At 36.2% G+C, this 27727-nt stretch overlaps 6 protein-coding genes and 1 long non-coding RNA gene across 16 annotated transcripts; 6 read left to right on the forward strand and 1 right to left on the reverse strand.

The window, feature by feature from the left end:
• Positions 1 to 566: 566 nt before the first annotated feature.
• Positions 567 to 3969, forward strand: LOC111808675 (cytochrome P450 724B1). Of its 3 annotated transcripts, XM_023694812.1 has the most exons (8): positions 567 to 853; positions 1649 to 1973; positions 2061 to 2213; positions 2304 to 2567; positions 3138 to 3224; positions 3309 to 3387; positions 3475 to 3703; positions 3785 to 3969. In XM_023694812.1, exons 1-8 carry the CDS (start codon positions 630 to 632, stop codon positions 3876 to 3878), a joined length of 1455 nt encoding a protein of 484 aa, XP_023550580.1. In that variant the 5' UTR covers positions 567 to 629; the 3' UTR covers positions 3879 to 3969. The 3 variants fall into 3 exon arrangements, with proteins under 3 accessions (XP_023550580.1, XP_023550585.1, XP_023550591.1); XM_023694817.1 differs by lacking the exon at positions 3309 to 3387 and having other exon boundaries at positions 3432 to 3703; XM_023694823.1 differs by lacking the exons at positions 3138 to 3224; positions 3309 to 3387 and having other exon boundaries at positions 3432 to 3703.
• Positions 3970 to 4681: 712 nt separating this feature from the next.
• On the forward strand, positions 4682 to 8112 carry LOC111791131 (pre-rRNA-processing protein ESF2). 3 transcript variants are annotated; one of them, XM_023673436.1, is made up of 8 exons: positions 4682 to 4904; positions 5200 to 5811; positions 5977 to 6040; positions 6182 to 6249; positions 6543 to 6632; positions 6706 to 6836; positions 7279 to 7431; positions 7861 to 8112. In XM_023673436.1, the coding sequence occupies exons 2-8, from the start codon at positions 5205 to 5207 to the stop codon at positions 7876 to 7878; spliced, it is 1131 nt and encodes a 376-aa protein (XP_023529204.1). In that variant the 5' UTR covers positions 4682 to 4904; positions 5200 to 5204; the 3' UTR covers positions 7879 to 8112. The 3 variants fall into 3 exon arrangements, with proteins under 3 accessions (XP_023529204.1, XP_023529919.1, XP_023528511.1); XM_023674151.1 differs by having other exon boundaries at positions 5204 to 5811; XM_023672743.1 differs by lacking the exon at positions 4682 to 4904 and adding an exon at positions 4935 to 5068.
• Positions 8113 to 9096: 984 nt separating this feature from the next.
• On the reverse strand, positions 9097 to 9722 carry LOC111809563. Its single transcript, XM_023695941.1, has one exon. It carries the CDS (start codon positions 9613 to 9615, stop codon positions 9196 to 9198), a length of 420 nt encoding a protein of 139 aa, XP_023551709.1. The 5' UTR covers positions 9616 to 9722; the 3' UTR covers positions 9097 to 9195.
• A 1822-nt stretch (positions 9723 to 11544) lies between these two features.
• On the forward strand, positions 11545 to 15724 carry LOC111779754 (E3 ubiquitin-protein ligase RGLG2-like). 5 transcript variants are annotated; one of them, XM_023659906.1, is made up of 12 exons: positions 11545 to 11698; positions 12283 to 12633; positions 12933 to 13017; positions 13110 to 13250; positions 13326 to 13442; positions 13538 to 13635; positions 13890 to 13969; positions 14078 to 14183; positions 14365 to 14492; positions 14689 to 14899; positions 15274 to 15330; positions 15447 to 15724. In XM_023659906.1, the coding sequence occupies exons 2-12, from the start codon at positions 12325 to 12327 to the stop codon at positions 15525 to 15527; spliced, it is 1413 nt and encodes a 470-aa protein (XP_023515674.1). In that variant the 5' UTR covers positions 11545 to 11698; positions 12283 to 12324; the 3' UTR covers positions 15528 to 15724. The 5 variants fall into 5 exon arrangements, with proteins under 5 accessions (XP_023515674.1, XP_023515682.1, XP_023515648.1 ...); XM_023659914.1 differs by having other exon boundaries at positions 12308 to 12633; XM_023659880.1 differs by having other exon boundaries at positions 11546 to 11698; positions 12034 to 12633.
• A 925-nt stretch (positions 15725 to 16649) lies between these two features.
• LOC111804693 (probable methyltransferase PMT9) lies at positions 16650 to 21736 on the forward strand. Of its 2 annotated transcripts, none has more exons than XM_023689458.1 (8): positions 16650 to 17105; positions 17244 to 17408; positions 17488 to 17670; positions 17892 to 18486; positions 18814 to 18926; positions 19054 to 19274; positions 20241 to 20574; positions 20927 to 21736. In XM_023689458.1, the coding sequence occupies exons 1-7, from the start codon at positions 16860 to 16862 to the stop codon at positions 20554 to 20556; spliced, it is 1839 nt and encodes a 612-aa protein (XP_023545226.1). In that variant the 5' UTR covers positions 16650 to 16859; the 3' UTR covers positions 20557 to 20574; positions 20927 to 21736. The 2 variants fall into 2 exon arrangements, with proteins under 2 accessions (XP_023545226.1, XP_023545218.1); XM_023689450.1 differs by having other exon boundaries at positions 21338 to 21736.
• Positions 21737 to 22709: 973 nt separating this feature from the next.
• Positions 22710 to 23929, forward strand: LOC111781824. The gene is made up of 4 exons (XR_002813016.1): positions 22710 to 22895; positions 23394 to 23548; positions 23681 to 23792; positions 23918 to 23929. It is a non-coding gene; the product is annotated as an uncharacterized LOC111781824 (long non-coding RNA).
• Positions 23930 to 24623: 694 nt separating this feature from the next.
• LOC111781815 lies at positions 24624 to 27506 on the forward strand. The gene is made up of 11 exons (XM_023662528.1): positions 24624 to 24740; positions 25559 to 25642; positions 25705 to 25820; positions 25914 to 26015; positions 26087 to 26200; positions 26320 to 26376; positions 26487 to 26553; positions 26647 to 26700; positions 26778 to 26855; positions 26933 to 26968; positions 27057 to 27506. Exons 1-11 carry the CDS (start codon positions 24624 to 24626, stop codon positions 27168 to 27170), a joined length of 939 nt encoding a protein of 312 aa, XP_023518296.1. The 3' UTR covers positions 27171 to 27506.
• Positions 27507 to 27727: the final 221 nt, after the last annotated feature.

Raw genomic sequence — 27727 nt, forward strand, 5'->3', positions numbered from 1 at the left:
GATGGGATCTAGGTCGTTACATAACATTAGAGTCAAATGTGTCATGCCTTGAACAAAGATGAACAGAGACTCCTTAGAATGTCAAGTTTGGATCTTGGATCTTGGCCTTTCCAATCTGCCATCGTTACACAACATTAGAGTCAAATGTGTCCTGCCTTGAACAAAGATGAACAGAGACTTCTTAGAATGTCAAGTTCAGATCTTGGCCGCACGATTGGAAACCAATGGTTAGAGACGGAGTTCAAAAATTAAATGGGTATGTGTTGTTTGTTTAGGGAACAATTCACCAATTTTTTGCTAATGATGTTTTGACTTTTTACTACATAAAAGAAGAAAAGGAATGACCCAAAGTGTTTAAAACCTCCAAATGGGATCGTAAAGAATGGATAAACGTGAATGAAAACAAGTTTGGTGATGCTTTTTATTTGATTAAGTTAGGTAAAGTATGTTTGTAGTTAAATTTTATGTTTAATAAATGTATATTATTAGTGGAATAAGTAATAATGCATTGCACATAAAGTTGTAAAAAACAAACTCAAACAATGGGATTCGCTTTCTATATAAAGAAGGCAAAGAAGAGGGGGGAAAATGGGACCAAACCATTGGCTTAAGCTCAGTTCATATATGCCATGGAAGCTCCTGCAAGTTTCAGCCCTCTTACTATTGCTTTGAGCTTAGCCATGGCAGCAGTCATCCTCTGTCAGTTGCTGCTGAAACTCTTTGCAGCTGCAACGCCAAGCCCTAGCTTGCCTCCTGGCTGCATGGGCTTCCCCTTCGTTGGAGAGACTCTCAGCTTCCTCAAGCCCCATCATTCTAACTCCATTGGGACCTTCCTCCAGCGTCACTGTTCCAGGTAAATTCTAGTGTGAGATCCCACATTGGTTAGGAAGAGAACGAAGTATTCTTTATAAGCGTGTGGAACCTTTCTAACAAATGCGTTTTAAAAACCTTAAAGGAAAGTCCAAGGAGGAAAATATTTGTTGAGTCCTGAAGCGGGATGGATTGTGAGATCCTATACCGGTTGGGGAGGAGAACAAAACATTCTTTATAAGGGTGTGGAAACCTCTCTAGCAAGTGCGTTTTAAAAACCTTGAGAGAAAATCCAAGGAGGAAAATATATGTTAGCGATGAACTTAAGTTTTTACACATGGTATCAGAACCAAACTCAAACACTGGACATGTGCTAGCAAGGAAGCTGAGTCCCAAAGGGAGGGGCATGAACTTGAGTTTTTACAAATGATATCAGAACCAGACATTGGATGATGTGCTAGCAAGGAGGCTGAGCTCCGAAGGGGGTGGATTGTGAGATCTCATACCGGTTGAAGAGGAGAACAAAACATTCTTTATAAGGGTGTGGAAACCTGCATTTTAAAACCTTGTGGGAAAGTCCATAGAGTCGGGGTGGATTGTGAGATCCCACATCGGTTGAGGAGGAGAACGAAACATTGTTTATAAGAGTGCGGAAACCTCTCCCAAAGAGTTGGAGTGGATTGTGAGATCCCACATTGATTGAGAAAGAGAGCGAAACATTATTTATAATGGAGTGGAAACTCTCCTTAACACGTTTTAAAATATTGTGGGAAAGCCCAAAAAGAGGACAATATTTACTAGCCGGCTTGTGTACTTACACCGTTGGCATTGTGTATAGGTTTGGGAAGGTTTTCAAGTCTCATCTATTTGGTTCGCGGGCGATAGTGTCATGTGATCGAGAGCTTAACATGTTCATTCTTCAAAACGACGACAAACTTTTCAAAGTGAGTTATCCCAAGGCCATGCATGGCATTCTCGGCAGTAATTCTTTGATCATCGCCGCCGGAGACACCCACCGGAAGCTCAGAAACGTCGTCGTTAGCTTTGTCAGCTGGTGCAAGTCCAACCCCACTTTCCTTCACTGCGTGGACAAGCTCTCTGTCTCTTTAATGGACTCGTGGAGATCCCAAACTCGTGTGCTTTTCTGCAAAGAAGTGAAAATGGTAAAAATAAATAAAAAATACAAATAAATTATGACATAAAAATTGAATCTTTCTACAAAATTTTGAATTATTATTTTTTTATTACAGTTTGCTTTGAGTGTTATGGTGAAGGAATTGTTGGGCATTGACGCGAACGAGTCGATCGGGTCGAGAATATTGGACGAGTTCGAAACTTATATGAAAGGCTTTGTTTCTTTACCTCTGAATCTCCCTGGAACTCCATACTATAAAGCTGTTAAGGTTGTTCTCAATCTCTTTCTTCTATATCCAATATATTTCTTCAAATTTTGATTCGTACATCTAACCGTATAAAACTGCTACATGATTCAGGCCCGTGCGAAGCTTTCGGGCATCGTGAAAGAGATTATGAGAGAGAGGAAAAAGAAGGGATTAGTGGTAGGGGTGGAAAAGGAAGGGGATGATCATGAGAACTTTCTAGACGTGATAATGTCAAATTGGAAGCTTGATGAGGAAGAGATTGTGAGCGTTGTGTTGGACATATTGCTCGGAGGATACGAGACAACAGCTACTCTTATGGGATTGATTGTCTACTTTCTTGCACATTCACCTCCCAATGTTCTTGCAAACTTAAAGGTATCTAAAATCATGAATACGATCGTTCAATTCTAATGTTGTTACAAACAGTCCAAACTCAGCGTTAGTAGATATCTCCGCAATACCTCTCAAGACGTTTAAAACGCGTATATTAGGGAGAGGTTTCCACAACCTTAACGATATAGGATCTCACAATTTCCCTCTTTTCGAGGCTCAGTGTCGACACTTGTTCCCTTCTCCAATCGATGTGGGACCCTCCAATCTACCTCCCTTCGAGGGCCCAGCATCCTTGTTGGCACACCGCCTCATGTTCATCTCCTTTCAAGTCTCAGTCTCCTCACTGACAAATCGCGCCTGGTGGTGTCTGGCTCTGATACCATTTGTAATAGTCAAAGCTCACTACTCGCACAAATTGTCCTTCTTGGGCTTTCCTTTTTGAGCTTCCACTCAAAGTTTTTAAAACGCATACGTTAGGGAGTGATTTCCACACCCTTATAAAAAAAATGACTCGTTCTCCTCCCCAATCGTTGTGGGACCTCACACGTATATTTTAAATTCTCATGCATCTAACGAAGTCGTTAAAACGATGATAATAAGATGATGATGCAGGAAGAACATGAAGCAATAAGAAATGGCAAAGGGAAGGGAGAGTATCTGAATTTAGAAGATTACAAGCAAATGGAGTTCACATGCAATGTAAAAACACAACTATGAGAGCTTTTTAAAGTGCTTTTTTCTTTCTTTTTCTAAACCAATATTAGATTCATAACTCTTAAACAGGTGATATATGAAGCCATGAGATGTGGAAATGTGGTCAAATTCTTACATAGAGAAGCCATTAAAGATGTCAAATTCAAAGGTAAAATTCCTAATCCTAATTTTTAATATAATTACTTGCAGCAGCAGCAGCACCAGCAGCAGCTATTGAATTTGATTTATGGGACAGACATTTTCATTCCTTCGGGATGGAAAGTTCATCCAGTCTTCTCAGCCATTCATCTGGATCCAACCCTTCACCCATATCCTCAACAGTTCAATCCATGGAGATGGAGGGATGATAAAGAAATGAGCAAGAAGGTGACGCCCTTTGGTGGAGGCCCAAGGCTCTGTCCTGGGATTGAGCTTGCCAAGCTAGAGATAGCTTTCTTCCTCCATCATCTTGTCCTGAATTATAGGTCAGTGTTTAATTTATACACTTCCATTCAAAACAAGCGCAGATGAATATGGCTTTTTTTTTCTTTTTGGTGAGTTCTTAGGTGGAAGACAAGCGCAGATGAATGTCCACTGGCTTACCCATATGTTGAATTTAAAAGGGACTTATTGCTTGAGATTGAGCCCTGTAGTTGCTGAAATCAAAGGCTGATTAATTAAGGGAATTCTATTGTTCTAAGCTTTTGTATGCTATGATATATTATATATATATATATATCAAATTAGTTAATACTTGTTTGTTATTTCTACGCAACGTCGGGCGGAGAGAAGAACGGAACATTCCTTGTAAAAGTGTGAAAATTTATCCCTAGCATGACCGTTAGCCGATATTGTTGGGTTTAGCCTATTACGTATCGCCGTCAACCTCAAGATTTTAAAATGATTCTAAAACGTATTGGGAGATGTTTATACACCCTTGTAAGAAATGTTTTTTTCCCCTCTCAAAGTGACACTCAAATCTTACCATTCACTCCTCTTAGGGCTATAACCCTTCTACTAAAGGGAGATTTCTACACATTTATATGAAAATTGATTTTCGACGGTGGAGTTGGACAAGCTCATTTTATGATTAAACTTAAAGAACGTAAATTTAATATAAATTTAGGGGGAAAGATTAATTAGAGAAGTTTTAAATGGTGAATTTTCTAAATCTTGTCTAATAAAAGATATAAATATTCAAAATATAAATATAGTGAAATAAAAATTATATTTTATGTTTTCGTTTTTGGTAAATATATATAAATTTAAATAATTATTTGAAATATGTTGGATAAAATATTTGAAAATTGTAAAATTAAGAAAAAAAAATTAAAAATCGAGGGGCGCGGCAACCGACCGAAGCGGTTCACGTTCAGTTGATCCCGATTACTAAAACCGCTAGATTCGGTTCTATATAAATATATTGAATCGAACCGCTTCAAATTAAGCCGATTTCCCCGGGGTTTTCTTCGCTCATTCACTTTGCGGTGCCCTTGTTCTTAATCTCGGGCGGCTGCTAGCTCTTTTATCTCCGCATTGCAATCCGATTGCTGCAGTAGTTTCATCGGAATCAACTCAATCTCCGTTGTTCGTTTGTTCATCCGAAACAGTTGCAGAGCTTGTTTCGTCTCTTCATTCGCGCCGCTCACTGTCGACCATTGTTTCTGTCCCTCGCACGCGTAACAGGTTCTTCTCATAAATCTCTCTCTGTTGTTCGGAACTCACTATCTCTTACTGTTCCTCTAGGCTTACGCGCAGTAAACATATTTGGTAGCAGAATTGGATTCTGTACTGAATGTCTTAATTAGGGTTCTGTTCGATTAGAAAAATCAGCAGTGGATTAATGAAAGGTAGTTTGTGTAGTGTGAGTAATTCATGTGTGCGACAATAGAGCTCTGATGTTATACATATTTTTCTTATAGCTGCAATGCTTTTTTAGTTATTGTATTTGTTACTTGAGGTTGTTTATCTTGTCTTGTAGTTAGGATGCCCAAGGAGGAGAGCTTTGAAGTTAATTTAACAACTGATTGTAGCCCGGAATCTAGTAAGAAATTAAAGGGAAGTAAAAAGAAGAAGAAGCAGTTATTGGTGGAAGGTGTAGATGTCATGGAAAGGAATGTGGAAGGATCTGTTGAGCTGTGGGAAAGCAACATAAACTCTGAAGTGAAAAATAAGAAAAAGAGAAAGAAGAGTACTAAACAATGTGTAGTGGAGAACTCTATCCAGGCTGAGGCAGGAGAATATGAAATTAAAGCAGAGAGATCTGTGAAAGAGGGCAGTCCTTTGTCTGATGGTGGAAGTGAGAAAAATGAAATTCTTGAGGAGAGGCAATTTGCGTTCGAAGATGATGAGAATGAAAGGGCAGACAGCATAGTTAGAGAAACATCTGGAGAGAAGATTTTAGAGTCTAACAATGGTAAAACAGATCAAAGGAATATGAAGAGGAAGAAACGACTCTTAAAGGAAGTTGCAAATGCGGACATGCGTGGAATTTGTTACTTGAGCCGTGTTCCTCCACATATGGATCCTTTGAAACTTCGTCAGATCCTCTCACAGTATGGGGAAATACAAAGAATTTATCTTGCACCCGAAGGTAATGAATAATTATACAAATATTTGCCTTTTCTCTTAGTTTTACTGTTGCTTCAAAATTTGGGTTGCATATTCGTTTGTTCTTTTGTTCAATTTCTGTCATTTAGTTTAGAAGGAATTGTATTCTATTTTACTCATTCAAGGTAATTCATGCATTCATGTTCAGACGCTGCAAATCAAGTAAAACGAAAGCGTGCAGGAGGGTTTCGAGGACAATTTTTTTCAGAAGGGTATACTCACATTTCTGACAACTTTTATTTTTTCAAATTTATATGAAGTTAATGGTTAGTGCATGCCCTTGAAGATGCTTGGCTTGTCAAAGGGGTTAGTTTTAGTTACTGATCTGTATTTTCCTTATACGTGCTATGCAGATGGGTTGAATTTACTGATAAAAGAGTTGCCAAGAAGGTGGCTAATACGTTAAATGGCGAACAAATAGGTAAACTTTTATTCGTATATGCATGCTTGTATCTGACATCCTGGCTCGATACATGACTTCTGCTTTCTCTTTGGGGGATGATGGAAGTCGTATTGGGCTGGTCTAGAGAGCCCTGTTCTTCAGCATAAGAAAATTAATTCTCCTATGGCATGCATTAGGTGCTTCATAATCAATTTGATCGGGGTTATGTTTACCAATTACCATGCCCTGCTCTTGAACATTTTTATAATAAAAGATTTCTGAAGTTTCTTTATGTTCTTAGTCGTTTCTCTACCTGTTTTACATTTTCTTAGGAGGAAGGAAGAGGTCATCTTTCTACTATGATCTCTGGAATATCAAATATTTGAGTAAATTCAAGTGGGATGATCTTACTGAAGAAACTGGTACACACCTCAAAGACTTGATCCTGCCCCATTTTAGTTTACAACACTGTTACTGATGTTGAATATTTTGCAGCTTACAAGCATGCCATTCGGGAGCAGAAAATGGCTTTAGAAATTTCTGCCGCTAAGAGGGAGAGGGATTTCTATCTTTCTAAAGTTGATAAATCTCGAGCATTGAAATCCATTGAAGAACGGCTAAAGAAGGTACATTGAAAAGCCTCTCTGAAATATTACATGCATCACTATCTCAGCATGCACTCTTAATATCTTTGACATTTTGGGGATTTAGGGTTGGTTTGGTAGGCAATCTGAAAACAAAATTTTGAAAACAAGGGATTCAATGAAATACTATATTTACTTAAAATTTATATTTTTTTAATATGATTTAAATCAAAACCTTGATACAATGAAAATATAGAAACGTTGTTTTCAGAATTTTCACTACTTAGATCATATAATTCGAAAACAATTTTTAAAATTACATTTTTTAAATGCCCATTCACCTAAGTTAACTCATTGAATTTGAAGACATAAAAAAGGCTCCAAAGTGCCCGCTAAACCGGCCTTGTAACTATCAGTTGAGTTTGTTCATCATAGTGAGCTTGGGAAATACAAACACTTACCCTCTTTTTATGATGGTCTACAGAAGCAGAATTTGCGAGAAGATTCAGAAATGAATTCTGAACTTGCTGATAGCCAGAAACTCCCAAAACTGATCCGCAACTTCCCACAAACACAACCAGTTGCAAATTCTGCAGTACAAGACAAACCAAAACTATCTACAAATTTCCTTGCTGGGGTAAGTAATAACGTATTATTTACAACCAAACCTCGTCTCATTCTCATGTTTTACCTACAGTCATGTTATCAGATTTTATCTTGTGAATCTTTGTTCATTTGGTATCATCTTTGAAATGGTAATACATATTTTTAACTCTATATTTTTTCAAATTCTACAAATAGTGTTTGTATTGCCCACTTGTCGGCAACTCAACTATAAGAGGTTAAAGGTTCACCCATTGAATTCAAAAAAATGAAATAATGTTCCTATTAGTAGTAGTAGTAGTAGTAGTAGTCAATTAGTTGTTTATTCAAAAGTATGTTATTTAAAAGCATGTCAAACTCTCATTAAATGATAACCCAGAATTCTCTCTTCATTGAATCTGTTAGAATTTATTTATACCTTTTTATAACACCAAGGTCTTGGCTATTTTCTCCTCTTCTGCAGGTGTTTGGAGGTTCCTAGTCCTCCAATTTCCGAATGCTAGTAAAGAGATGTACGCCGAGGGGTTTACTACGTAGGGACACTATGGCCTTTTGGTAGGCAGAGCCAATCAAATCTTTGACATATCAATTTATTTGTGGATGCAAGAATGTGGAGGAGTTGTTGTAGCATTCTATATTTGAAGCAATTCTTTTTGCATTTCATAATTTGTGAAGCATATAGGTCCATCTATTTATTTGTGGATGTTAGTATTTATGGTAGTCTCATAGCCCAAAGGTGGCTAGACCGTTGATTTATGCACACAAATGCACAAATTCACGTCTAGAAATCTAAACTTAGTTTGATCGATTGATTCAAATATATATCTTTGATGAAAAGATTAAATATTTGAATACAAGGAAAATAATATTTTCATGTAATTATTAAAAGTAAGTTGATTCACAAGAAAAGTAAAAACAAAGGGAGGGTGGCATATATCGATCAAGCTACTTTGTATTTAATAGTGGTGTCTCATTTGCATTAATTTGATGGTTGAGTCATGAACAATCCAAATTAAAGTCCTACGTCCAAACTCCCACCAGAAACTTTTATGTTTGTTCAAATATAATTTAATGCTCTCTCTCCTCATATAACCATAGTCACTTTATAACTAAAACAATAAATGAGAAATATAAACTTACACGCTTACTGTAATAATTGTAATAATGTACTATCCAACCTAAGTTTATTGATTAAGTCCATTCTTACGTGTTGAACTAAAAATTCAATAATAAGCATAAAATATGTGTAAGAGAAAATAGCTAATTTCCGTATGATTAAATTCAAAGGAGAAATCAAATAGTTCTTTATGTCAAGTTATTGTGATAAAAAGTTTAAAAGTTATATCCGTTTAATTGGATAATATTTATGAAATTGAAAAGAAACAAATTAATGTGAACCAAACTCATAATAAAATCAAGAATTTGGTTATTTTAATGACTTCATTCTCTAAAAATTTATTACGTGAAAATTATGTTATTTAAAAAAAATTGTTTTTTCATGTATTAAATATGGTCCACATATATATAATCCTTAAAAAGGTAAATGAATTATCAACATCATCTTAAATGATTTATATAAAATGGGCATACTCATACTCAAAATTAAAACACTAAATTTTTATATTCACTTTATTTTAGACGAATTTTCTACTTTAATGCTTCAAATTTTTCCATTAAAAAAAAAAAAAAAACAATAGGATTCATCAAACTACTTCACATTCAAAGCAGAGATCTGATAACTCATAAGAAAACATAATTTAAAATGAAAAAAAAGAGGAAAAGAAATACAAATATTTAGTTAGAGGTTGAGGGAATAAGTTGGGGCGAAATTTTGAAGGGCAGAATGGTGATTTTTATGGCATTTGATGGAGCTGGGATTCACCTGAAGAAACAAATAATTTCCAGCAAAAAGATCCCCCAAATACGCTTCCCCTTCCCTAAACCTCTTCACAACCTTCGCAATCGAGCCTCTCATGGCCGTCACCAGCCGCGATTTCCTTCTCAACAGCTTTCTCAGGCTTGGAACTCTGAGCTTCTTCAACCTCCTCCCAATCGAAGCCCTTCTGATTCTGAACCACCGCTTCGATCTTCCGACGAATCTCCTCCTCCTCTCTTCTCCTCCTCTCGATCTTCCAAACGCCTCCTCAAATTCCTCGCTGTATCTCAGCCTCCGGTACCGGAACTTGCCTGGCGCCGCGGTGGTGTCGAGGTCCGGCATGGCGGATTCGATGAGTTTGAGAAGAGAAGCAGTGAGTGAGAGGGCATTAATAGGAAGAGAGATCGATCGTTGAGTGCATTTATGGCTTCGCAACTGGACGTTGGGATTCATATGGTGCGGAGGGTTTTGCTTTCTTTTATATATATATATATATTTATTTATTTATTTATTTATTTTCTCTTTCTTTTAAGAAAGTCAATTCACATGCATTTCTTGAATTCATTTTCTTGATATATATATATAAAAGCCATTATTTATTTATTTGTAGTTGGAGAAGCCATAACTATGGTCTATTATAGAATTTTGAAATTAGCTTAGATGAACCAATGCCCGACACGGGCATGATCAACTTTGTTGGTCGAGGCCAAACCCACATGGTCGACCAAAGTCCAAGTCAGGCGAGGACCCCTAAAGACAAGCCTAGCATGTGGATCAAGGCTCCTAGGACGTGTAGCATATTGACACTCTTTAAATCGAACTAAATATTTGATTAGGCATTTGTTAGCAAACACCGAACAAATGTACAATTTGCTTGTTTTATAGACCTTTTCATCTTCAGTGAGATCATGCTGATTAGAGCTATTCACTTTAACTAAATCTATGCCATAATCACTGTGATAATCAGCATATTCACTTTAACTAAATCTATGCATCAACCATAATCACCGTAAAAATTGATTAGTATTAATTTGGATTAATTAAATAAAAGAGACAATAATATTAGATAAGAAAGAAAGAAAATCAATAATTAATCACGTTAACGCTAAGCATGATAGAGAAGGCCAACCAAACCAAGCACGTCTTATATTATGGTCTATGCATATTAATTGCAACCATTAATATTCACACCAACACTATGCCTTTCATTTCCCTTGTTCTTGGAGACCACATATGGACACAATCTTAAATACCCTCGTACCCATAATACTAAATTTATCCAACTATTGCTGATGTGTTAATTATCTAGTGGTGCTTAATCGAGAGGGAAACTGGGCCCCAGTTAGCAAAGTTAGACTAATTGTTATACTGTCATCATTTACGTATCAACATGCACTCGCACACTTGCATGACGTTTTGGACTGACTTCATAATACACGACATATAAGCATGTTCAAGCGTCACATTTATCGTATAATTAAATGCAAATTACTAATCACAATAAATCATACATATTCATTCTAACCCTACGATTCATTAAAATGTCACTTATATTAAAATGACATTCAACCATAAATTTTCTTAGCCTCAAATGATTGTCGCCTATCTATTACACATAATATAGGAGAATTAATAAAGTGTTCCTTTGACCGAAGGAGAATTTTGTTGGATTTTTTTCATTATTTAATGATTTAATTTTAATAATAATTTTGATTATTTTATTTTTAATATAATATTATTCTTTTTATAAAAAGTCAAATTTATTAATGTAATATTGAATAATATGTAAGTCAAGTAATAGACTTAAATGATCTATAATATATGGATAAAGTTGGATGTCATGCTTAATAATTCTGATAGTACGACATATTTCGTAATTGCTATAAATTATTTGATTTAAATCATTGTTACGAACACATGTGAGTATGAGTATTCTATATAATAAGTTTGTATAAAATTAAATCATAAAATATTTAATCTCTCTTTATAAATATTTTAATTGAATTGACCGTGACACACCACTAAGCCTAAATCTTTCCATTTTTATATTATAAAGCATCCCATGTCTTCAATAATTTAAATTTAGTCCTTTTGTAAAATTTTAATAAATTTTAATTTCTATCTAATCAATTAATTAGTTTTATCAAGATTCTTCTTCATTAATTAAACCAAACAAAAACAAAAAAGAAAAAGAAAATTTGAGATCAATATTAATTTTTTTTTTGTTCTCTTCTGATTTCGCGCCGAGCGACAGTTATAATTTAATCCAGAATCCCGTATTTTGAAAGATACCTCCCTCCACTACACAAATCCGCCATTGAAATCCATTGAAATCCATTGAAATCCATTGTTTTTTCTTCTAGAACTGTGTAACCCGTGCATCCATTTTTGAAGGTGCTCCAATTTTCATCTGCTCCCTGCTGAGGTATTTTCATTTTTTTGGTTATGTTTTGCATCAATTCTTAGAAAATCGTCAACAAGATGTTTGTTAAAATGCTTATTCTAGACACTATTCTCAATTTGGGATTTTGGGTTCTCGATTTGCCAAGGCTTACTCGGAGTGATCGCTAATAATTGGCTATGCTGGTCACAAAACTCAAATCGATGATGAAAAATTAGAAAACCCCACCAATGTTTTTGGGGGGCGTTCCTTTTTCTGTTTAGGTTGTGCTGTGTTGAGTGAAATTTGTGTTTGTTTACGTCCTATATTTGGCTGTTTTCAATGTCGTAAATTAAGGGATGTAGCTGAGTTGTCTGCAGATAAGACTATCTTCTACGTCGGCTCGGTTTCACGGGTTTACATGAACAAGTCATAGGTGCCGCCGTTTGTTTTGATTTGTTGAATTCGTTTTCAATTCATTCCCACACACCTCGTCCTTCAATTCCTACACGCATCTGCAGTGTTTAATTAGGAGGTGTATTTTCTTTTCTGTCCACTATATTGTAATAATTCCTTGGATTTTGATTTGCCTGCGATCTTTGTATCTTGCCTTGAGATTCATATAGCAGGATTTTGTTGGGTTCTTCTGTATAGACCTTTTATTTTGCTTGATGGGGGCCAAAAGTTCAAGGGAGGCCTCGTTCTATCGCTCAACTCCTTCTTCTTCTTCTTCTTCGTGGGATCGCGGTGGGTATTCTCATTCGTCATACGGACATGAAACCCCAAGTCATAGGCCTCAGCAATCGTATTCTCAATCTTCATATGGACATGAGACCCCAAGTTATATGCCTCAGCCAACCTATCCTTCCCAGCAGTATTATACATCCCCTCCTCAAGAGGCCTATGGGAACGTCGATAATGGCAGGAGATTGGATAGGAGATACTCGATGATTGCTGATGATTACCATTCGTTAGAAGAGGTAATTTGTAAATGGGTTTAGGATTTGAATGGGAATTGATGCATACTTTACATTTATGGAATGGTCTGTTGAATCTTCTTCTCGTTAGAAGAGGTAATTTGTAAATGGGTTTAGGATTTGAATGGGAATTGATGCATACTTAACATTTATGGAGTGGTCTGTTGAATCTTCTTCTTTACGCTTCATTTACATCTGTTGTTTATCTCATTTATAAAGGAACTTTAAAAGAAAATCGACCCTTTAATCAGGGGATTTGCTTTGCTTCTTAGAGAGATGAAGTAATCTTCAGTCTTTTTCAGGTAACACAGGCTCTTAGAGTTGCTGGCCTCGAGTCTTCCAATCTTATTGTTGGCATTGATTTCACCAAGAGCAATGAGTGGACAGGTGAAGCATTAATTCTTTTCTTTTTTGCTTACAATATATGGGCTAATGTTTGTAGTGGGTCATTCCAATTTGGCATATACATTTTCAAATAGGTGCAAGGTCGTTTAATAGACGGAGCCTACATCATATTGGAGACCACCCAAATCCTTATCAACAGGCCATATCAATTATTGGAAAAACATTGGCTGCTTTTGACGATGATAGCTTAATTCCCTGCTTTGGATTTGGAGATGGTTGGTATCTTTTCTTTTCTTTACAAAGCTCCTGACACGTTAAAAGGGTTGCCGCTCACTTTACTGAATTGGCAGTATCAACTCATGATCAAGAGGTCTTCAGTTTCTTCCCAGATGAGGAGAAAGTTTGCAATGGATTTGAAGAAGTATTGAGTCGTTACCAAGAAATTGCCCCACATCTACGACTTGCAGGTTTGTTTAATACATCTACAATGCCTTTCTGATATTTGAAGGACTTGTCTCTTTGATATCGAATTTGATCTTTAATTCTCCTGGCTTTGTGGTAGGACCGACTTCATTTGCACCTGTTATTGAAATGGCCATGACCATTGTCGAGCAGAGTGGAGGTCAATACCATGTCTTGCTAATAATTGCAGATGGACAGGTAGGTCTAAATGTCTGATTTCCTGCGTTTATGTGAGATTCCACGTCAGTTGGAGAGGGGAACAAAACATTCTTTATAAGGGTGTGGAAACCTCTCCCTAGCAGACGTGTTTTAAAAACTTTGAGGGAAAGCCCGAAAGGGAAAGCTCAAGGAGGACAATATCTGTTAGCGGTGGGCTTGAGCGGTTACCGTTTAAATTATTAGATTATCTGTTTGCTACTTCATATATTTTTTAAGTGTTTCCCTATGCTCAGGTGACTAGAAGTGTAGATACAGAACGCGGGACACTTAGTCCACAGGAACAAAAGACTGTTGATGCCATTGTTGAAGCAAGGTGAAAATGGAGCTCTTACATTCCTCCTGCTCCCTGCTTTTACTCTCCACAGCTCTAAGCACTACGTCTCTCCGTGCAATAATAGTATATGCTTTCATTTCACTGCAGCAAGTTCCCTCTGTCAATTGTTTTAGTTGGAGTTGGAGATGGCCCCTGGGATATGATGAGAGAATTTGACGACAATATCCCATCACGCGCATTTGATAATTTTCAGGTTGTGTTATTAGTTTCATTCATCTCTACATACATACTTACATACCTATATATACATGTATATGCATACATACACTTATATGCACGGATGCAGACTTTGCAGTTCTATATTTTCCTCTTTCGTCCTCTCTGCCATCGAGGTTCCGTTTTATTTTTCATTAACTCTCTCTTCCGCTGTCTAGTTTGTAAATTTCTCAGAAATTATGTCAAAGAATATACCTACATCTCGGAAAGAAACTGAGTTTGCTCTTGCTGCACTAATGGAGATTCCCTCCCAGTACAAGGCTACGATGGAGCTTGGTGTTTTGGGGTAAGAGGTTATTTCCTGCTTCAGTTTTTCTTTTGCATCTGAAGTAATTGTTTATTGTCATCTTTTAATTCTGTGCCTCAGTTTTGATCCAGAACTTGTATTAGAACTATAAAATCTTTGATGGGTCTCAGAAACAATCCTAATGTCTCCTGTTTTCTATTTTTCCTATTGATGACGTTTTTGTTTACTCGAGCAGTGATCACAAAAGCGTGTCGCCTCAGAGAGTTGCACTTCCTCCACCAGTCTATGGCGCAGCAGCTTCTTTTGGTAGTTCAAAATCTTTCAGTAATTTAAAGCCTACCTTGTCTTCCAGTTATGAGCCAAGTGTGCCATCTTTCCCCGAACACCGAAATCTTACTAGAACTAGTACAGCTCCTTCTATAGCAAGCTCAACTTATGATAATCAGGTCTGTCAAATTTTATCTTGTCTGTCATGTTTTCTTCACCCATTTTCTTGATATCTAGAATCAAACGAATCATGCTTATCATACAATGTAATATCAGTTTCATAGTGGGCGCAACTTTTAGCCTGAAAGAAAATGACATTTTCCTGCAAGTGAATATCAGTTTCGTGTGTCGTATGTTCGCATGTGTGATTGTCACGATCCATTCTTTATTTCTTCCTGTCTCTCCTTTTTGTTTTTAGATTTTTATTGGGATCTTTCCTAATTGATGACATAGGCAAAAAGTGTTCATCAAAGTAGTATTTTTTGAAAAATGAATGAAAAAACTAGTTTTCTATGAAGTTTAACGAGACTAGCTTTCTACTGATCTTGAACAGCTCTGCCCCATTTGCCTCAGCAATCCAAAGGACATGGCTTTTGGCTGTGGACACCAGGTGAGATTAATGTTGTTTCTCTCTCAACTTTTGTTTGACATATTACGGAACAGAACATGAATCAATAATCCTGAACTGAATTTGGTTTTGAATGATGAATGTTTTGTTCATTACAGACGTGTTGTGAATGTGGACAAGACCTCCAGACATGTCCCATATGTAGGAGCGCCATTCACACCAGGATAAAGCTTTACTGAGGCGTCTTGGTTTCCTGCTTTGTTGAAATTCTTTGTAATCTATTCCTTAATTTATCCGAAATCATGTCCAATCTCTGAATGCATTGGTTCATATGAGATGTTTGGGTTATGTTCTTCATATACACTATCTATCCGAGTTGGGCATTGATTTGTGTAGTTAAGAAAAATGAAGAACTTCCCAAGTTCCTAATTTCGTATATGCATTGCAATCTCGGTTTAAGATTATATTCTTTGAAAAAATTGGGTCCAGTTAGTTTCCAATATGAGAATGTATAGGTTATACATTAAGGACTCCTCGTCCTCGTCTTCTACCTATGTCAATCTTCATTCTCGTGAAGTTTTCTATTTACGTTTGTGTGGGTTAGGGTGAGAATTTTGTACTAGAATTTTGTTGACCGGGAAAATTTTTAATTTCTAAAAATTTAAAGTTTAATATACAACGTAGTTAAACTAATTTTTAAAAAATTTAATTTTTTTTATATACTTAAACAAATGAAGATGTTTATTAGAAGAGATCTTTATGTTATCTCTTCGTACCTCATGTAAATGGATATGTTTTTTTTTTAACCTCAAATTGGTGAGAGGTCTAGTACAATAGGTAATAGAGGTCTCCCAAGGCCAAATCAATCAAATCGAGATTCAGAATTTCCCTAGAATTGGTAAGGCAGAATGTGAGATAACAATTACCAATGTAGCGGTTACCAATGAGGCTGTATCTATTAATATCTTCTAGGTAGCGGTTACCAATGAGGCTGTATCTATTAATATCTTCTAGGTAGGGTTACCAATGAGGCTGTATCTATTAATATCTTCTAGTTCGTCGTGATATTAATTGAAGTGTTCATAAATTAAATGTACATCTTCTATCTTCTGAATTAAATTAAAATTGATATATATGTTTTGGTAAAACATTTATTTATTTTTTCTTTTTCCAAATATGCAATTTAGAATATTAGGAAAAATGATTGATAACCAGTAACTTTGATTTTTTTCCTTAGAATAAAATAAAATATTGTGAATTTAAGAGAATTATTAATAAAGTTAAATATTATGAATTTAAGTTAGCATTATAAATAAAATTAAATACTTTGAATTAAGTTTGTGATAAGTGTTGCAATTAGGGGCCCTCTGGCATGGCGAAAATACGATGAACATTCAACAGTGAGAATTAAGTACGTACTGTACACGCGAATCCATTCAATCTCTTCGGCATCCCAACGATAGCGAAATCTCATGCCTCTCACCCTTCTTCTTCACGCCTTTTCCTTTCTCTGATTCTGAATCTTCACTCTGTTTCCCCTGATTCATCTCTTTCGCCCTGTACCTCTAGTAATGAAGCACAAGACCCACTCCCTTTCCCCCACTCGCCGACTTAAGCTCCTTCTACTCTGCCTCATCCTTCTTCTCGCCCTCCTCTGTCTCTATTATGGATCCTCTCTCGCACCCAGTTCGCGTAGATCTGATGCCGAGGATTCCTTCGGCTCTGATCCGGTTCTTGGTGCGGTCGGTGTCAGTCGCGATGTGGGTCACTTGCATGAACTTCCGGAGCTCAATCTCGAGGTCCCTGGGAGCATTCCTGTAAGCATCACTTCCTTGAATTCTTGTTTTTGCAATTTTGGTGAAGTGGAACCCTGGAAATGTGCTTCGGTTCTTGAATCGGTTTTCTTGTTGTGCTTTGTTTTGAGCTGAAATGTTTGCTTCTTTATGCCCTTTCAGATCTGTGATGAACGGTATTCAGAGTTGATACCTTGTTTGGATAGAAACCTTATTTACCAATTGAAATTGAAGCTCAATTTGAGTTTGATGGAGCACTATGAGCGGCATTGCCCCCCTCCTGAACGCCGCTATAATTGTCTCATTCCTCCTCCTACTGGTTACAAGGTTGGTTATTTGTAGTAATGTAAACAATAGCTACTTATAGAATAGTTTGATTCCAACGTAATTATAATTAGAGTTTCAGATCCCAATAAGATGGCCAGCGAGTAGGGATGAAGTGTGGAAGGCAAACATACCGCATACACACCTTGCACAAGAAAAATCAGACCAGAACTGGATGGTTGTGAATGGGGATAAGATCAATTTTCCTGGAGGTGGCACTCATTTTCACTATGGAGCTGATAAGTATATCATTGCACTTGCGAAGGCGAGTTACTTTTTTTCTTTCCATTGTCAATCCTTGATGTGTTGTAGAGTAAATATTAATCTCAAATTTGAGTAATTTGACAACTTCCCAAGTGGCAGAATTTGCTTCTATGTTCATTTTTTTTTTTCTGCAAATGAATGGATAATGTGTGGTAACCCAACCCACGGGCATGAGATTCATTTCTCTTTGTAAAATGCTTACTATTCTTCTTATGCGTGTAGATGCTTAAGTTCCCTGGTGATAAGCTCCACAATGGTGGAAATTTACGGAATGTCCTAGATGTGGGCTGTGGGGTTGCAAGTTTTGGAGCATATCTTCTTTCACACGATATTATTGCTATGTCTCTGGCTCCTAATGATGTGCACGAGAATCAAATACAATTTGCACTTGAGAGGGGTATTCCATCAGCTCTTGGTGTTTTGGGAACAAAAAGACTCCCCTATCCTAGTAGATCATTTGAGTTGGTTCATTGTTCTCGATGTCGAATTGATTGGCTACAGAGAGATGGAATCCTCTTATTAGAACTTGACAGGTTATTGAGACCTGGAGGTTATTTTGCTTACTCCTCCCCTGAAGCTTATGCACATGATCCAGAAAATAGAAGGATCGGAATTGCTATGAATGACCTCCTGAGGAGGATGTGCTGGAAAGTTGTTGCTAAAAAGGATCAAACTGTTGTATGGGCTAAGCCAGTGTCTAACAGCTGTTATTTGAAAAGGGCTCCTGGGACTCTTCCACCTTTGTGTGATTTGGAAGATGATCCAGATTTGACTTGGAACGTGTCAATGAAAGCATGCATTTCCCGATACTCTAAAAGTGAGTGTAAATATGCTTTTCAGCCACATTCCCTCTACTCTTACTTACTGTTACGAATTTTCTACTTAACTGATCCTCACAGTTTTAGGTGGTTTCATTCTTTTTTCTTTTTCTTAAGGTTTTGTAAAAATGTTCTGATTTATACATACACAAGAATATGACTGTCATTAAGCAATGGAGTTGCATATTTCAACAGAGTCTTCCTTGACTTTCTATCAACTATATCTGTGTATGCTTATTTCACTTTCTTTTCGTAAGCATATGGCTTTTTTGTGTATATCTCGATGTTCATTTATATTCTTCTCTTTGAACATATCACTGGAACAGAAATGCACAGGCTAAAAGGAAGTGGACTAATTCCTTGGCCACGTAGACTTACTTCAGCTCCTCCCCGTCTTGAAGATGTTGGTGTCAGTGCAGAAGAATTCAAAGACGACAGTGTAAGTTTTTTTAAAGGTGCCAATGTCGTCCATTGTTTTTAAACATTAGCAGCAACAAATGCTATTCTATTATTTACTGTTTCTTATGACATTCTAGAAGCCTAAGGGGAATATTCAATTTATGCAGAATGTTTGGCAACTTAGAGTGGCAGAATATTGGAAAGAAATGAGAGTTGTTTTACAGAGGAACTCCATCAGAAATGTAATGGATATGAATTCCAATCTTGGGGGGTTTGCTGCTGCACTAGTTAATGAAGCTGTCTGGGTGATGAATGTTGCTCCTGTCAATTCATCTGCAAAATTAAAGATTGTTTATGATAGAGGCTTGTTGGGAACTGTTCATGATTGGTATGCACTTTACCTGGTCACTCCTAGCTTGAATTTGGACCTAAATCTGCTACATTATCTTCTTGCCATTCCTTTTTCTCGACACCGAATTGGTTTTTGGTTATTCAATTTACTTATGTTATTTTATTACTTTTTTTTTATCGATTATTTAATACAATGGCTTCTTTCATTGCATCTTGCTGTCTTATTTTCATTGATTCTATCTTATCATACTATGAATCTGAATTATTTGTCTATCCTGAAAATTGTTGGATTGTTCTTTTACTGAAACATTTAGTGAAGAATGCAGCAACATTAAGGCAAATATGATGCATGCCACACCAATCTTCTAGTTTAATATTTTTTTTCTAACAATGGAAAATTGATGAATGAAATAAGGGAACTTCTAGGTTAGCATAAATAGCTTGATAAAGCTGGATGTATATATGTATGATTTTCTAAGTACCATTGATCTTAAAAAGGTCTGCAGTCATCTGGCTTTGTATTTTAGTAATTGAAAAATTGCATGTGCGTGTAATCTTGACATAAAGTCTGTAGTTATCTGGCCTTACATTTTAATGTGTGAAGTTGTAATCACTTATCATTCAACTTCGCATAGAACCGTTTCTTCGACGTCTATATTTTCAACCTTATCAAGATTCTTCATCCGCTCATATTTGAGTAATTTTTTTTCTTTCTTTTGTTTTATAATCTCATTCTTTGGAGGCTTCAAATGTGGTGTCTTAATTTTAATCCCTAACTAATAGAAATCTACTTGTTTCTTAGCTGCATCTTGTATGCACTTGGTTACTTGGATTAGTCTACCGATCAACATGCATTTTTTTTACTTTGAGTTATGGATCAAATTGACTATGTTATTCATAGAAACCAGAGAATACCAGGCAGTAGATGGACGTAATACTTCGAAACATATTATTTGCTACCTTTGCTGTCTGTGTTCCTTATTCAGATTCCTTTCTTTTACAGGTGTGAAGCATTTTCCACATATCCTCGCACCTATGATCTTCTTCATGCATGGGCTGTATTTTCGGAAATTAGTGCTCGTGGCTGCAGTATGGAGGATCTAATAATCGAAATGGATCGGATTCTAAGGCCAGATGGATTTATCATTATACGAGATGTTCCTTCTGTCATAAACTATATACGGAAGTATGTTACAGCCTTAAGATGGGATGAATGGTTATCAGAAGTGGAACCTAGGATTGATGCTCTTTCCAAAGTAGAAGAAAGAGTTCTAATTGCAAGAAAGAAGCTGTGGGGGAAGGAATTAGCAACAGTTTGATTTTGCTGCACTTTTCAGGTAGATATATATGCATATATTTTCCCCCTTTTCTGCAGCTTGTCACTACGCAAACTCGAACTCTCGTTTTTAGCTTATTGGCTTCTGCAGGGGCTTTTATCTTATAGGGCACACTCACTTAAAACAATGCTCCTCTTTCTTTAGATTTGAAGTTAAAAAGAAGATTAATGACAGATGAATACCCAAATGAAGGAGAACAATTGTAGTAAAACAGGCTTAGAGATTGCTGTACTTCAATTCTAGTATGTCTTAAGAAACACTTCCCATAACGGCCCAAGTCCACCGCTAGCAGATATTATGCTCTTTAACCTTTCCTTTTCGGGCTTCCTCTCAAGGATTTTAAAACGTGTAGGGAGAGGTTTTCACACTCTTGTAAAGAATGCTTCGTTCTCCTTCCCAACCAATGAGGGATCTCACACTTCCGTCTTCAATCAAGCAGACTGTTAGCTTGTGTTCTGCCTGCTTCTTTTATCCAATAAGGTGTGACGACAAAAATCATATGGTTATATCAGAATACAATTGCCAGAAAGGATGAGATCCCATTGAGAGACTCCCAAAGAAGAAATTTGATGGAAACTTTCTTTATTTAGATAAGAGAAGCTCCCATTGAGAGAATCCCAAGGAAGCACTTCAACTTGAAACCTTGAATCTCTCCTTTTCATCTTCATTAGTAGGATCGTTTTTGGTCACTGGTAGATTATGAATTTATACTTCAAGGCTGTTTCTGTTCTCTGTAAAATGCCATTTTTGTCTACCCTTGTAGGAAAACCAAGTATTACATAATTTATTAGCCCTCAGCTCCGAGTTGAAAATGAAGATTGGAGAGCAGCTTGGATCCACAGATATATTTGCAGTGGCCATTTTCCCAATGACTTCCCCAGTAATTGTTGCTGAAGACGATGAAGAAGATGAATATGGAATGATACAAGTAAGTACTCCACGAAAATAGTCATTTTGCAGAATGCACCAGATTGAGGCAATACCATGACAATAGTCATTTTTGGCTTAGTTGCATACAAGAAGATTTTCCCTTTTTTTTTTTAACAAATAATTTTAGGTCGGAGTCGACCGATAGCTATTTTATTTTCATTGTTAATGAGTAACCACGTCTTTATTTTGTCATTTACATTTCTTTTATCTGAACACTAATATTTTTAGAATATTATGGATTGAGTTACATTCATGTTAGGCTATAAGGTGGTCGATATACATATATAAAGAAATGTAGGGATTCTACATAGCTCCTAAGTTAGCAAATTGATTGGCAGAAGCTTGTAGTTCATTAAAAAAAAAAAAGGGCAAAAGAGTGGAGCACCAACTAAGAAGTCAATTGCCAAAATTTTGGTTGAACTATAGATTTAATTCATGAGTTTGAATGGTTATCTATTCAGTCTTCAAGCTTTAATTCCCTCTTTTTAAGTCTTACAATCTTGAAAAGTTCTTAATTAAAATTGTTGAAATGTTATTTCATGCATTTAATGTCATTAATATGGTTGACTAAATGTTTTTAATTTAATTGTTTTGAGTCTAATGGTGAAGAATATTTTTCACATTGGCTAACACAATATATGCTGCATAAAATTATAATACTATCCATCCAAACATATTTTAGCGAACTAATATGATACAATGTCACTCTATGTGTACACGCATTATATACATTTATTCAAATTATGTCGAATGAAGAATTCTACATCTTCTTTCATGCAAACATCGTTTACTACGTTTACCTCCACTTACAAGAGACTTATAACTTGATCGCAGATTTGGGCTCGTAACAAAATACATCAATGATCATCTAAAACATCTACAATCTAAAATTTTGATCAAAATAAAAGAGCTTTTCAAGAATATAAAAATAATTTTTTTTGGTCTCACATGTTTATATCTATGTGATACTTTCAATTTTCGTATAACAATGGACTTCAAATTTGTAACCATTTAAATTTTTGTTACGAATTAATAATTAATAAACCAACGCAATCAATTTATAAGTTATAAAGTCAAAATTATTAAATAGTAAAAATATATGTAATAGTCAAATGTAATTAAAAAAAAGTTGGGACGAAATTAAATTATTACAAATTGGCATTAAATTTTTTGCCTAAGTTGTTATAACCAAAGTTGGCCTAAATTCAAAATTCCCACTGTTTCTTCGATTTCTTCGGAGATCAACAACCATTTCTCTTCTTTCACCGTTCTTTTCATTTGCGTCGCTGGCTGTGCATTTCTGACCGCTGTTCACATTTTTCAATCAGATCGGTGGTTTTCCACCTGTTCGTAGACGTAGATCGGCCGTTTGGAAGTATTTCTCGTTCCAGGTTTTCCTTTCACAGAATTATTTCGCTCTACTTTCGTTTTGCACCAACTGATTTCGCCCATGTTTTCTAATTTCTAACTATGGAGTTTGTCAATTCCTGGTTTTCTTGATGGGACGACCCGAAATTTGTTCCCTGCCGTGATTTATTTTTCCTTAGAATCAGTATTAATGGCATCATTAGTGTTTTTGCCTGTCTTCAAATATTGAGTTTAAATGTGGAGGGCTGTTTCTTCGAGCTGTCTTTTCCAGTTTGGTTGTTAATCTTAGTTATTGCAATGTTGGCGGTTCAAGTGAATTTATAGTGGCTACAAAATTAAGCATGTGAATTGTAGACCAGGGCGACGTCCGGCAATTGTGACCGCGTTTGATGCTTGCCGTATACGTTGTGGTGTAGCCACGACTTTTCTGAAACTCTAGTGTAGACAAGTTGCGAACTCTTTGTTTAATTATTCAACTTTTTGCTTAAGAGGTTGGTTTCTCTCTTTGTTCATCTTTTCAGGCGTGGTTTGACATCAGATTCAAGCTTGGCGTTCTGGAAACTGTAAATTGATTACTCAATGTCATTCCTAGTTCCTACACTGATAGATTTCAGAGACATACTTTTTAAACTTGAAACTTGAACGTTTTGGACAGTATGGTGAACCCTACACGCAGGTTAAATCATAATCAACCTCTGATTGTCTTATTAGATTATGTGGGCTTTTGCTTCCTGTAGCCATTGATTGTTTGCAATTTTTTATTTTTTTTCATTTGGAATATTTATTTTCAACTTGTATTAATGTGCAGTGGAAACATGAGAAATCCTAATGAGATAATGAGGATTCTAGTTACAACATTTGTTGGAGGCGTTTTTGGTTTCTTTTTAGGGGTATCCTTTCCCACACTCTCATTATCCCAGGTACAAAACTTTATTTTCGGCATCTTCAATTAATTATGGATATGTTTAATTTCATCCATATTGATTTGTCTCACATATTTTTAGAAGGTGAGAAAGCTTATTATTATTATTTTTAATTCTGGCAGCTAAACTTCCCANTTTTTTTTTTTTTTGAAGATAAGGAATTTGATTATCATATTTCACTTCAAATTTTATTCTTGGACTTGAGAACGATTTGATCATTGTGACTAAAGTACTGGTACTTTCTGAGGCTTTACAATCTTACTGCTAGCTAGCATAAAAGTATCAAGGAGATTAAAGTAATGTGAAGCAAAATAATTTTACTATAGATAAGCTATAGGATGGAGAAATCTCTCTGTACTTATTCGAGATTTTTCTCCCAATCAAACCAAGGATTTAGAGTTTGGAAGGAAACTTGTCATACTCTTGCACATCCATGTGCAATCATTTGTTTGACAACAAGGAGGCAATTCTAAGACACTTGACTAAATTCTTCTGGAGATGGAAGGCTGCTTAATAAGTGAGATTCTTCATATTATTAATTTCGTATCTTAACCCAAAAAATTTATGATTTCTTAACTTTCCCCTTGAAGCACAATGCTCCATGGACAGAGTAGATAAACAGTCTCCTTAGTTACTACGCACTGTGACAAAGTACTATATACTGTTGTGATCGAACTTTTATTAACTTTGGTTTCTTAGTTGAAAATTAATTGTGGATATCTTTATTCATGTACATACTTTGGCATGAGATGGCAATCTGGAGAACTTTGTGTGTGCTTAATTTCTGATTTCTTCTGCTAGAGCTGGCTATTGAAAGTTGAAATTTTGATGATGATGCAGATATGGGTTCCTACAAATCCAAGAGGAGCTGAAAGATTACCACCTGGTATTGTTGAGCCTGAATCTGATTTTAACCTTCGGCGTTTGTGGGGCATGCCAAACGAGGTACTCATTGTCTAGAAAAGCTTTGCAACTTGCAATTGGCCTAATAATCTTGTGTGTGAAACTAGTGAGTAGCTTTAATGTTGTTTACTTGTATTAGCTTAATGNTGGCCTAATAATCTTGTGTGTGAAACTAGTGAGTAGCTTTAATTGTTGTTTACTTGTATTAGCTTAATAGTTTAAACTCGACCAATGGACTGATAGTCTGACTGTAGATTTGACAAAAAGTGGAGAATTATGAGATAGGAGTAAGTTGTTCATTGATATTAAATTAGTGACCAATTTTGTGTGGATTTATGTACTATATTTTGTGTGGATTTATGTACTATGTTAAAAATTATATATATATATAATGTTTTTTTTGGGGGTGGGGGGTGGGGGGTTATGGATGCTGCTTGACACCATTCACAGATCGACCTCCTTTTATATGCAACAATTCCTGTTTCGTGTATGCCTGTTCTTCAATGGGAGAAATGATTGGAAGTTTCATCAAAGAGTGAAGTTGATTCCCAATACGTTTTTTCTTATCCATTAAATAGAAGATTTGAATTATATTTTCCCATGTGTCCTTTCACAACGTTTTGGCTGATACGTTTCATGGAATACAAAAGATCATCATGTTACCCTTTTTGGACAAAGATGTTAGAATGGGTAGCACAAAGTTAAGATTAGCACATCTGAGATCATTATGATAAATATGATTGCTAGAAAAGGGGAAGTCGTGTGTGACCTTATCTTACTAATGAAATATTTCACTCATCTGTTAATCAAAATTTCTTTAGTTTTCAAACTGAATTTATTATTGGTGGTTTCACTTCCAGGATTTGACCATCAAACCGAAGTATCTGTTAACATTTACGGTTGGTTTTGGTCAGAAAAAGAATATTGATGCAGCAGTTAAAAAGGTGGGTTTGGAAGGTGTGCATGTTATTGCATTTCTCTCTTCATATCTGATGTATTTTGACAGTTCTCAGAGAACTTCACGGTTCTGTTGTTTCACTATGATGGACGAGCAAGTGATTGGGAAGATTTAGAGTGGTCGAAGCAGGCAATCCATGTGAGTGTCCGCAAGCAAACTAAATGGTCAGTTACCATCTCCTTACGACAATAATCTTCCATACAAGGTAGCAAAGAATTTTATTTGATCTCATCTAAACTATGCATACTCAATCCTAGGTGGTATGCTAAGCGTTTTCTGCATCCTGACATTGTGGCATCCTATGACTACATATTTGTTTGGGATGAGGATCTAGGAGTAGAGCATTTTAACGCAGAAGAGTAAGTTTGAAACCTCACACTCTAATTTTATGGGAAAACCCAAAAAAGTTATAATTTTCTGTCTGTTCCAGATATTTAAAACTTGTGAGAAAACATGGTTTGGAGATTTCGCAACCTGGCTTAGAACCAAATCAAGGGTTAACGTGGCAGATGACTAAAAGGAGAGGTGACAGTGAAGTTCACAAGTACGAAGAACTCGTTTTCATTTTAATTACAAATTAATCATTCATTTAAATATCCGTACACGTGTAGTTTTATTGAAATGCATCCATGATCACTCTTATTTCTCTTCGGTTAAATGCAGGGAGACCGAGGAGAAACCCGGTTGGTGCACTCATCCACATCTTCCACCATGTGCAGCGTGTGTAATCAATGATTTTATTTACATAGTTCTTTTACTTGTGTTCACCTTTTGCCGTATTCATATTAACAGATACACTTGAGTTCTTTCTTACCTTCACTCCCATGCAGTTTTGTTGAAATCATGGCAACTGTGTTTTCTCGCGATGCATGGCGCTGTGTTTGGCATTTGATTCAAGTTTGGATTCTTCTACTTATACGCTGATCTGTTGCCTTGAGTTCATTTTGTTTTTGGCTTGTTTAAAATAATTTTTCCTCTTGGATATTGTAGAATGATTTGGTTCACGGTTGGGGTCTTGATTTTGCTTTAAGAAGATGTGTGGAAGTAAGTATGATCACTTGCCTGTATTATTTCACATATTCATCTTTTTCATAGACTCATCACTTGTTGGTTTTTTAAAGCAACCCGCTCATGAGAAAATAGGGGTTGTGGATTCTCAGTGGATTGTTCATCAAAGTATTCCTTCTCTTGGGAATCAGGTAATCCGACGCATTCAACTCTCTTCCCTACCATTCCATAACAAAGACGTTACTCTTTAACTGTTCTCTTCCAACAGGGGAAAGCAGAAGGTGGGAGAGCACCATGGGAAGGGGTAAGTAGCTGATGCCTTCCATCCTCCAACCCCACCCCCACCTTACAACATTAAGAATTAATGTTAATAGTAAATTTGAATTTTTCAGGTAAGAGAGAGATGTAAAAAAGAATGGGACATTTTTAGGATCCGGATGTCTGATGCTGAGAATGCCTATTATCGTGGAATGGGGATTGATCCGCCAAATTCAACTCAAGCGTAGGAAAAAGGCTGCAACTATTCTTTCCCTTTCTACTGGAAGAAATCATGTGTAATGGCACTGGTAATTGTTTCTCTGGTAGTCTTGGAATTTGAATAGTCAGTTTAGGAAAATTGATACCACTGGGCAGTCTTTTTTTAAGCTCTAAAAGACTTCCATGTGAGAGGAGAATTACGGTCTCTATTTATACGAAAGTCTTAAAAAGGTGCTTTGTCATGTCAGATGTGTGGAGGAATCTATGAAGGCATGGACAAGCCCTTTAATTCTCTATGTTGTCTTCTAAACCATTTTTCTTTAGATGTTCTTGGCTCTCATTTAATTAAATTGAACGATTTTGCATCTAATCTGGCAAACCTCATAAATATTCTTCAACCCTCATTAGTTTATTGCTGAAGTTGCTGAAGAAATCTTCTTGATAATCATGTAGCTTCATGACTGACATGTTTTAATATATATTTTCGTGACAACTAGATAAGGAACTATTTGTCCCGAGCGAGGAATTCATAGACTGAAAGCTAGTAGGTACCGTAGCGTCAAAGCTGCAGTGATGAAGATTGACG

Source organism: Cucurbita pepo, chromosome LG01 (assembly GCF_002806865.2).
Source record: "Cucurbita pepo subsp. pepo cultivar mu-cu-16 chromosome LG01, ASM280686v2, whole genome shotgun sequence".
Classification (NCBI taxonomy): Eukaryota; Viridiplantae; Streptophyta; class Magnoliopsida; order Cucurbitales; family Cucurbitaceae; genus Cucurbita; species Cucurbita pepo.

What these genes read in the sequence shown, in the direction of transcription:
- LOC111808675 (XM_023694812.1), top strand. Translation starts at nt 630, where the DNA reads ATGGAAGCTCCTGCAAGTTTCAGCCCTCTTACTATTGCTTTGAGCTTA. An exon ending in CTCCAGCGTCACTGTTCCAG is followed by an intron (nt 854 to 1,648) that starts GTAAATTCTAGT and finishes CATTGTGTATAG; the next exon opens with GTTTGGGAAGGTTTTCAAGT. An exon ending in AAATGGAGTTCACATGCAAT is followed by an intron (nt 3,225 to 3,308) that starts GTAAAAACACAA and finishes ACTCTTAAACAG; the next exon opens with GTGATATATGAAGCCATGAG.
- LOC111791131 (XM_023672743.1), top strand. An exon ending in TGATCTTACTGAAGAAACTG is followed by an intron (nt 6,633 to 6,705) that starts GTACACACCTCA and finishes AATATTTTGCAG; the next exon opens with CTTACAAGCATGCCATTCGG. An exon ending in TTGAAGAACGGCTAAAGAAG is followed by an intron (nt 6,837 to 7,278) that starts GTACATTGAAAA and finishes GATGGTCTACAG; the next exon opens with AAGCAGAATTTGCGAGAAGA.
- LOC111809563 (XM_023695941.1), bottom strand. Translation starts at nt 9,615, where the DNA reads ATGCCGGACCTCGACACCACCGCGGCGCCAGGCAAGTTCCGGTACCGG.
- LOC111779754 (XM_023659906.1), top strand. Translation starts at nt 12,325, where the DNA reads ATGGGGGCCAAAAGTTCAAGGGAGGCCTCGTTCTATCGCTCAACTCCT. An exon ending in CTGCTTTGGATTTGGAGATG is followed by an intron (nt 13,251 to 13,325) that starts GTTGGTATCTTT and finishes CTGAATTGGCAG; the next exon opens with TATCAACTCATGATCAAGAG. An exon ending in ATGGAGCTTGGTGTTTTGGG is followed by an intron (nt 14,493 to 14,688) that starts GTAAGAGGTTAT and finishes TTACTCGAGCAG; the next exon opens with TGATCACAAAAGCGTGTCGC.
- LOC111804693 (XM_023689458.1), top strand. Translation starts at nt 16,860, where the DNA reads ATGAAGCACAAGACCCACTCCCTTTCCCCCACTCGCCGACTTAAGCTC. An exon ending in CATTTCCCGATACTCTAAAA is followed by an intron (nt 18,487 to 18,813) that starts GTGAGTGTAAAT and finishes TCACTGGAACAG; the next exon opens with AAATGCACAGGCTAAAAGGA. An exon ending in AAGAATTCAAAGACGACAGT is followed by an intron (nt 18,927 to 19,053) that starts GTAAGTTTTTTT and finishes CAATTTATGCAG; the next exon opens with AATGTTTGGCAACTTAGAGT.
- LOC111781815 (XM_023662528.1), top strand. Translation starts at nt 24,624, where the DNA reads ATGATGATGCAGATATGGGTTCCTACAAATCCAAGAGGAGCTGAAAGA. An exon ending in GGTGACAGTGAAGTTCACAA is followed by an intron (nt 26,201 to 26,319) that starts GTACGAAGAACT and finishes GGTTAAATGCAG; the next exon opens with GGAGACCGAGGAGAAACCCG. An exon ending in GTGTTTGGCATTTGATTCAA is followed by an intron (nt 26,554 to 26,646) that starts GTTTGGATTCTT and finishes TGGATATTGTAG; the next exon opens with AATGATTTGGTTCACGGTTG.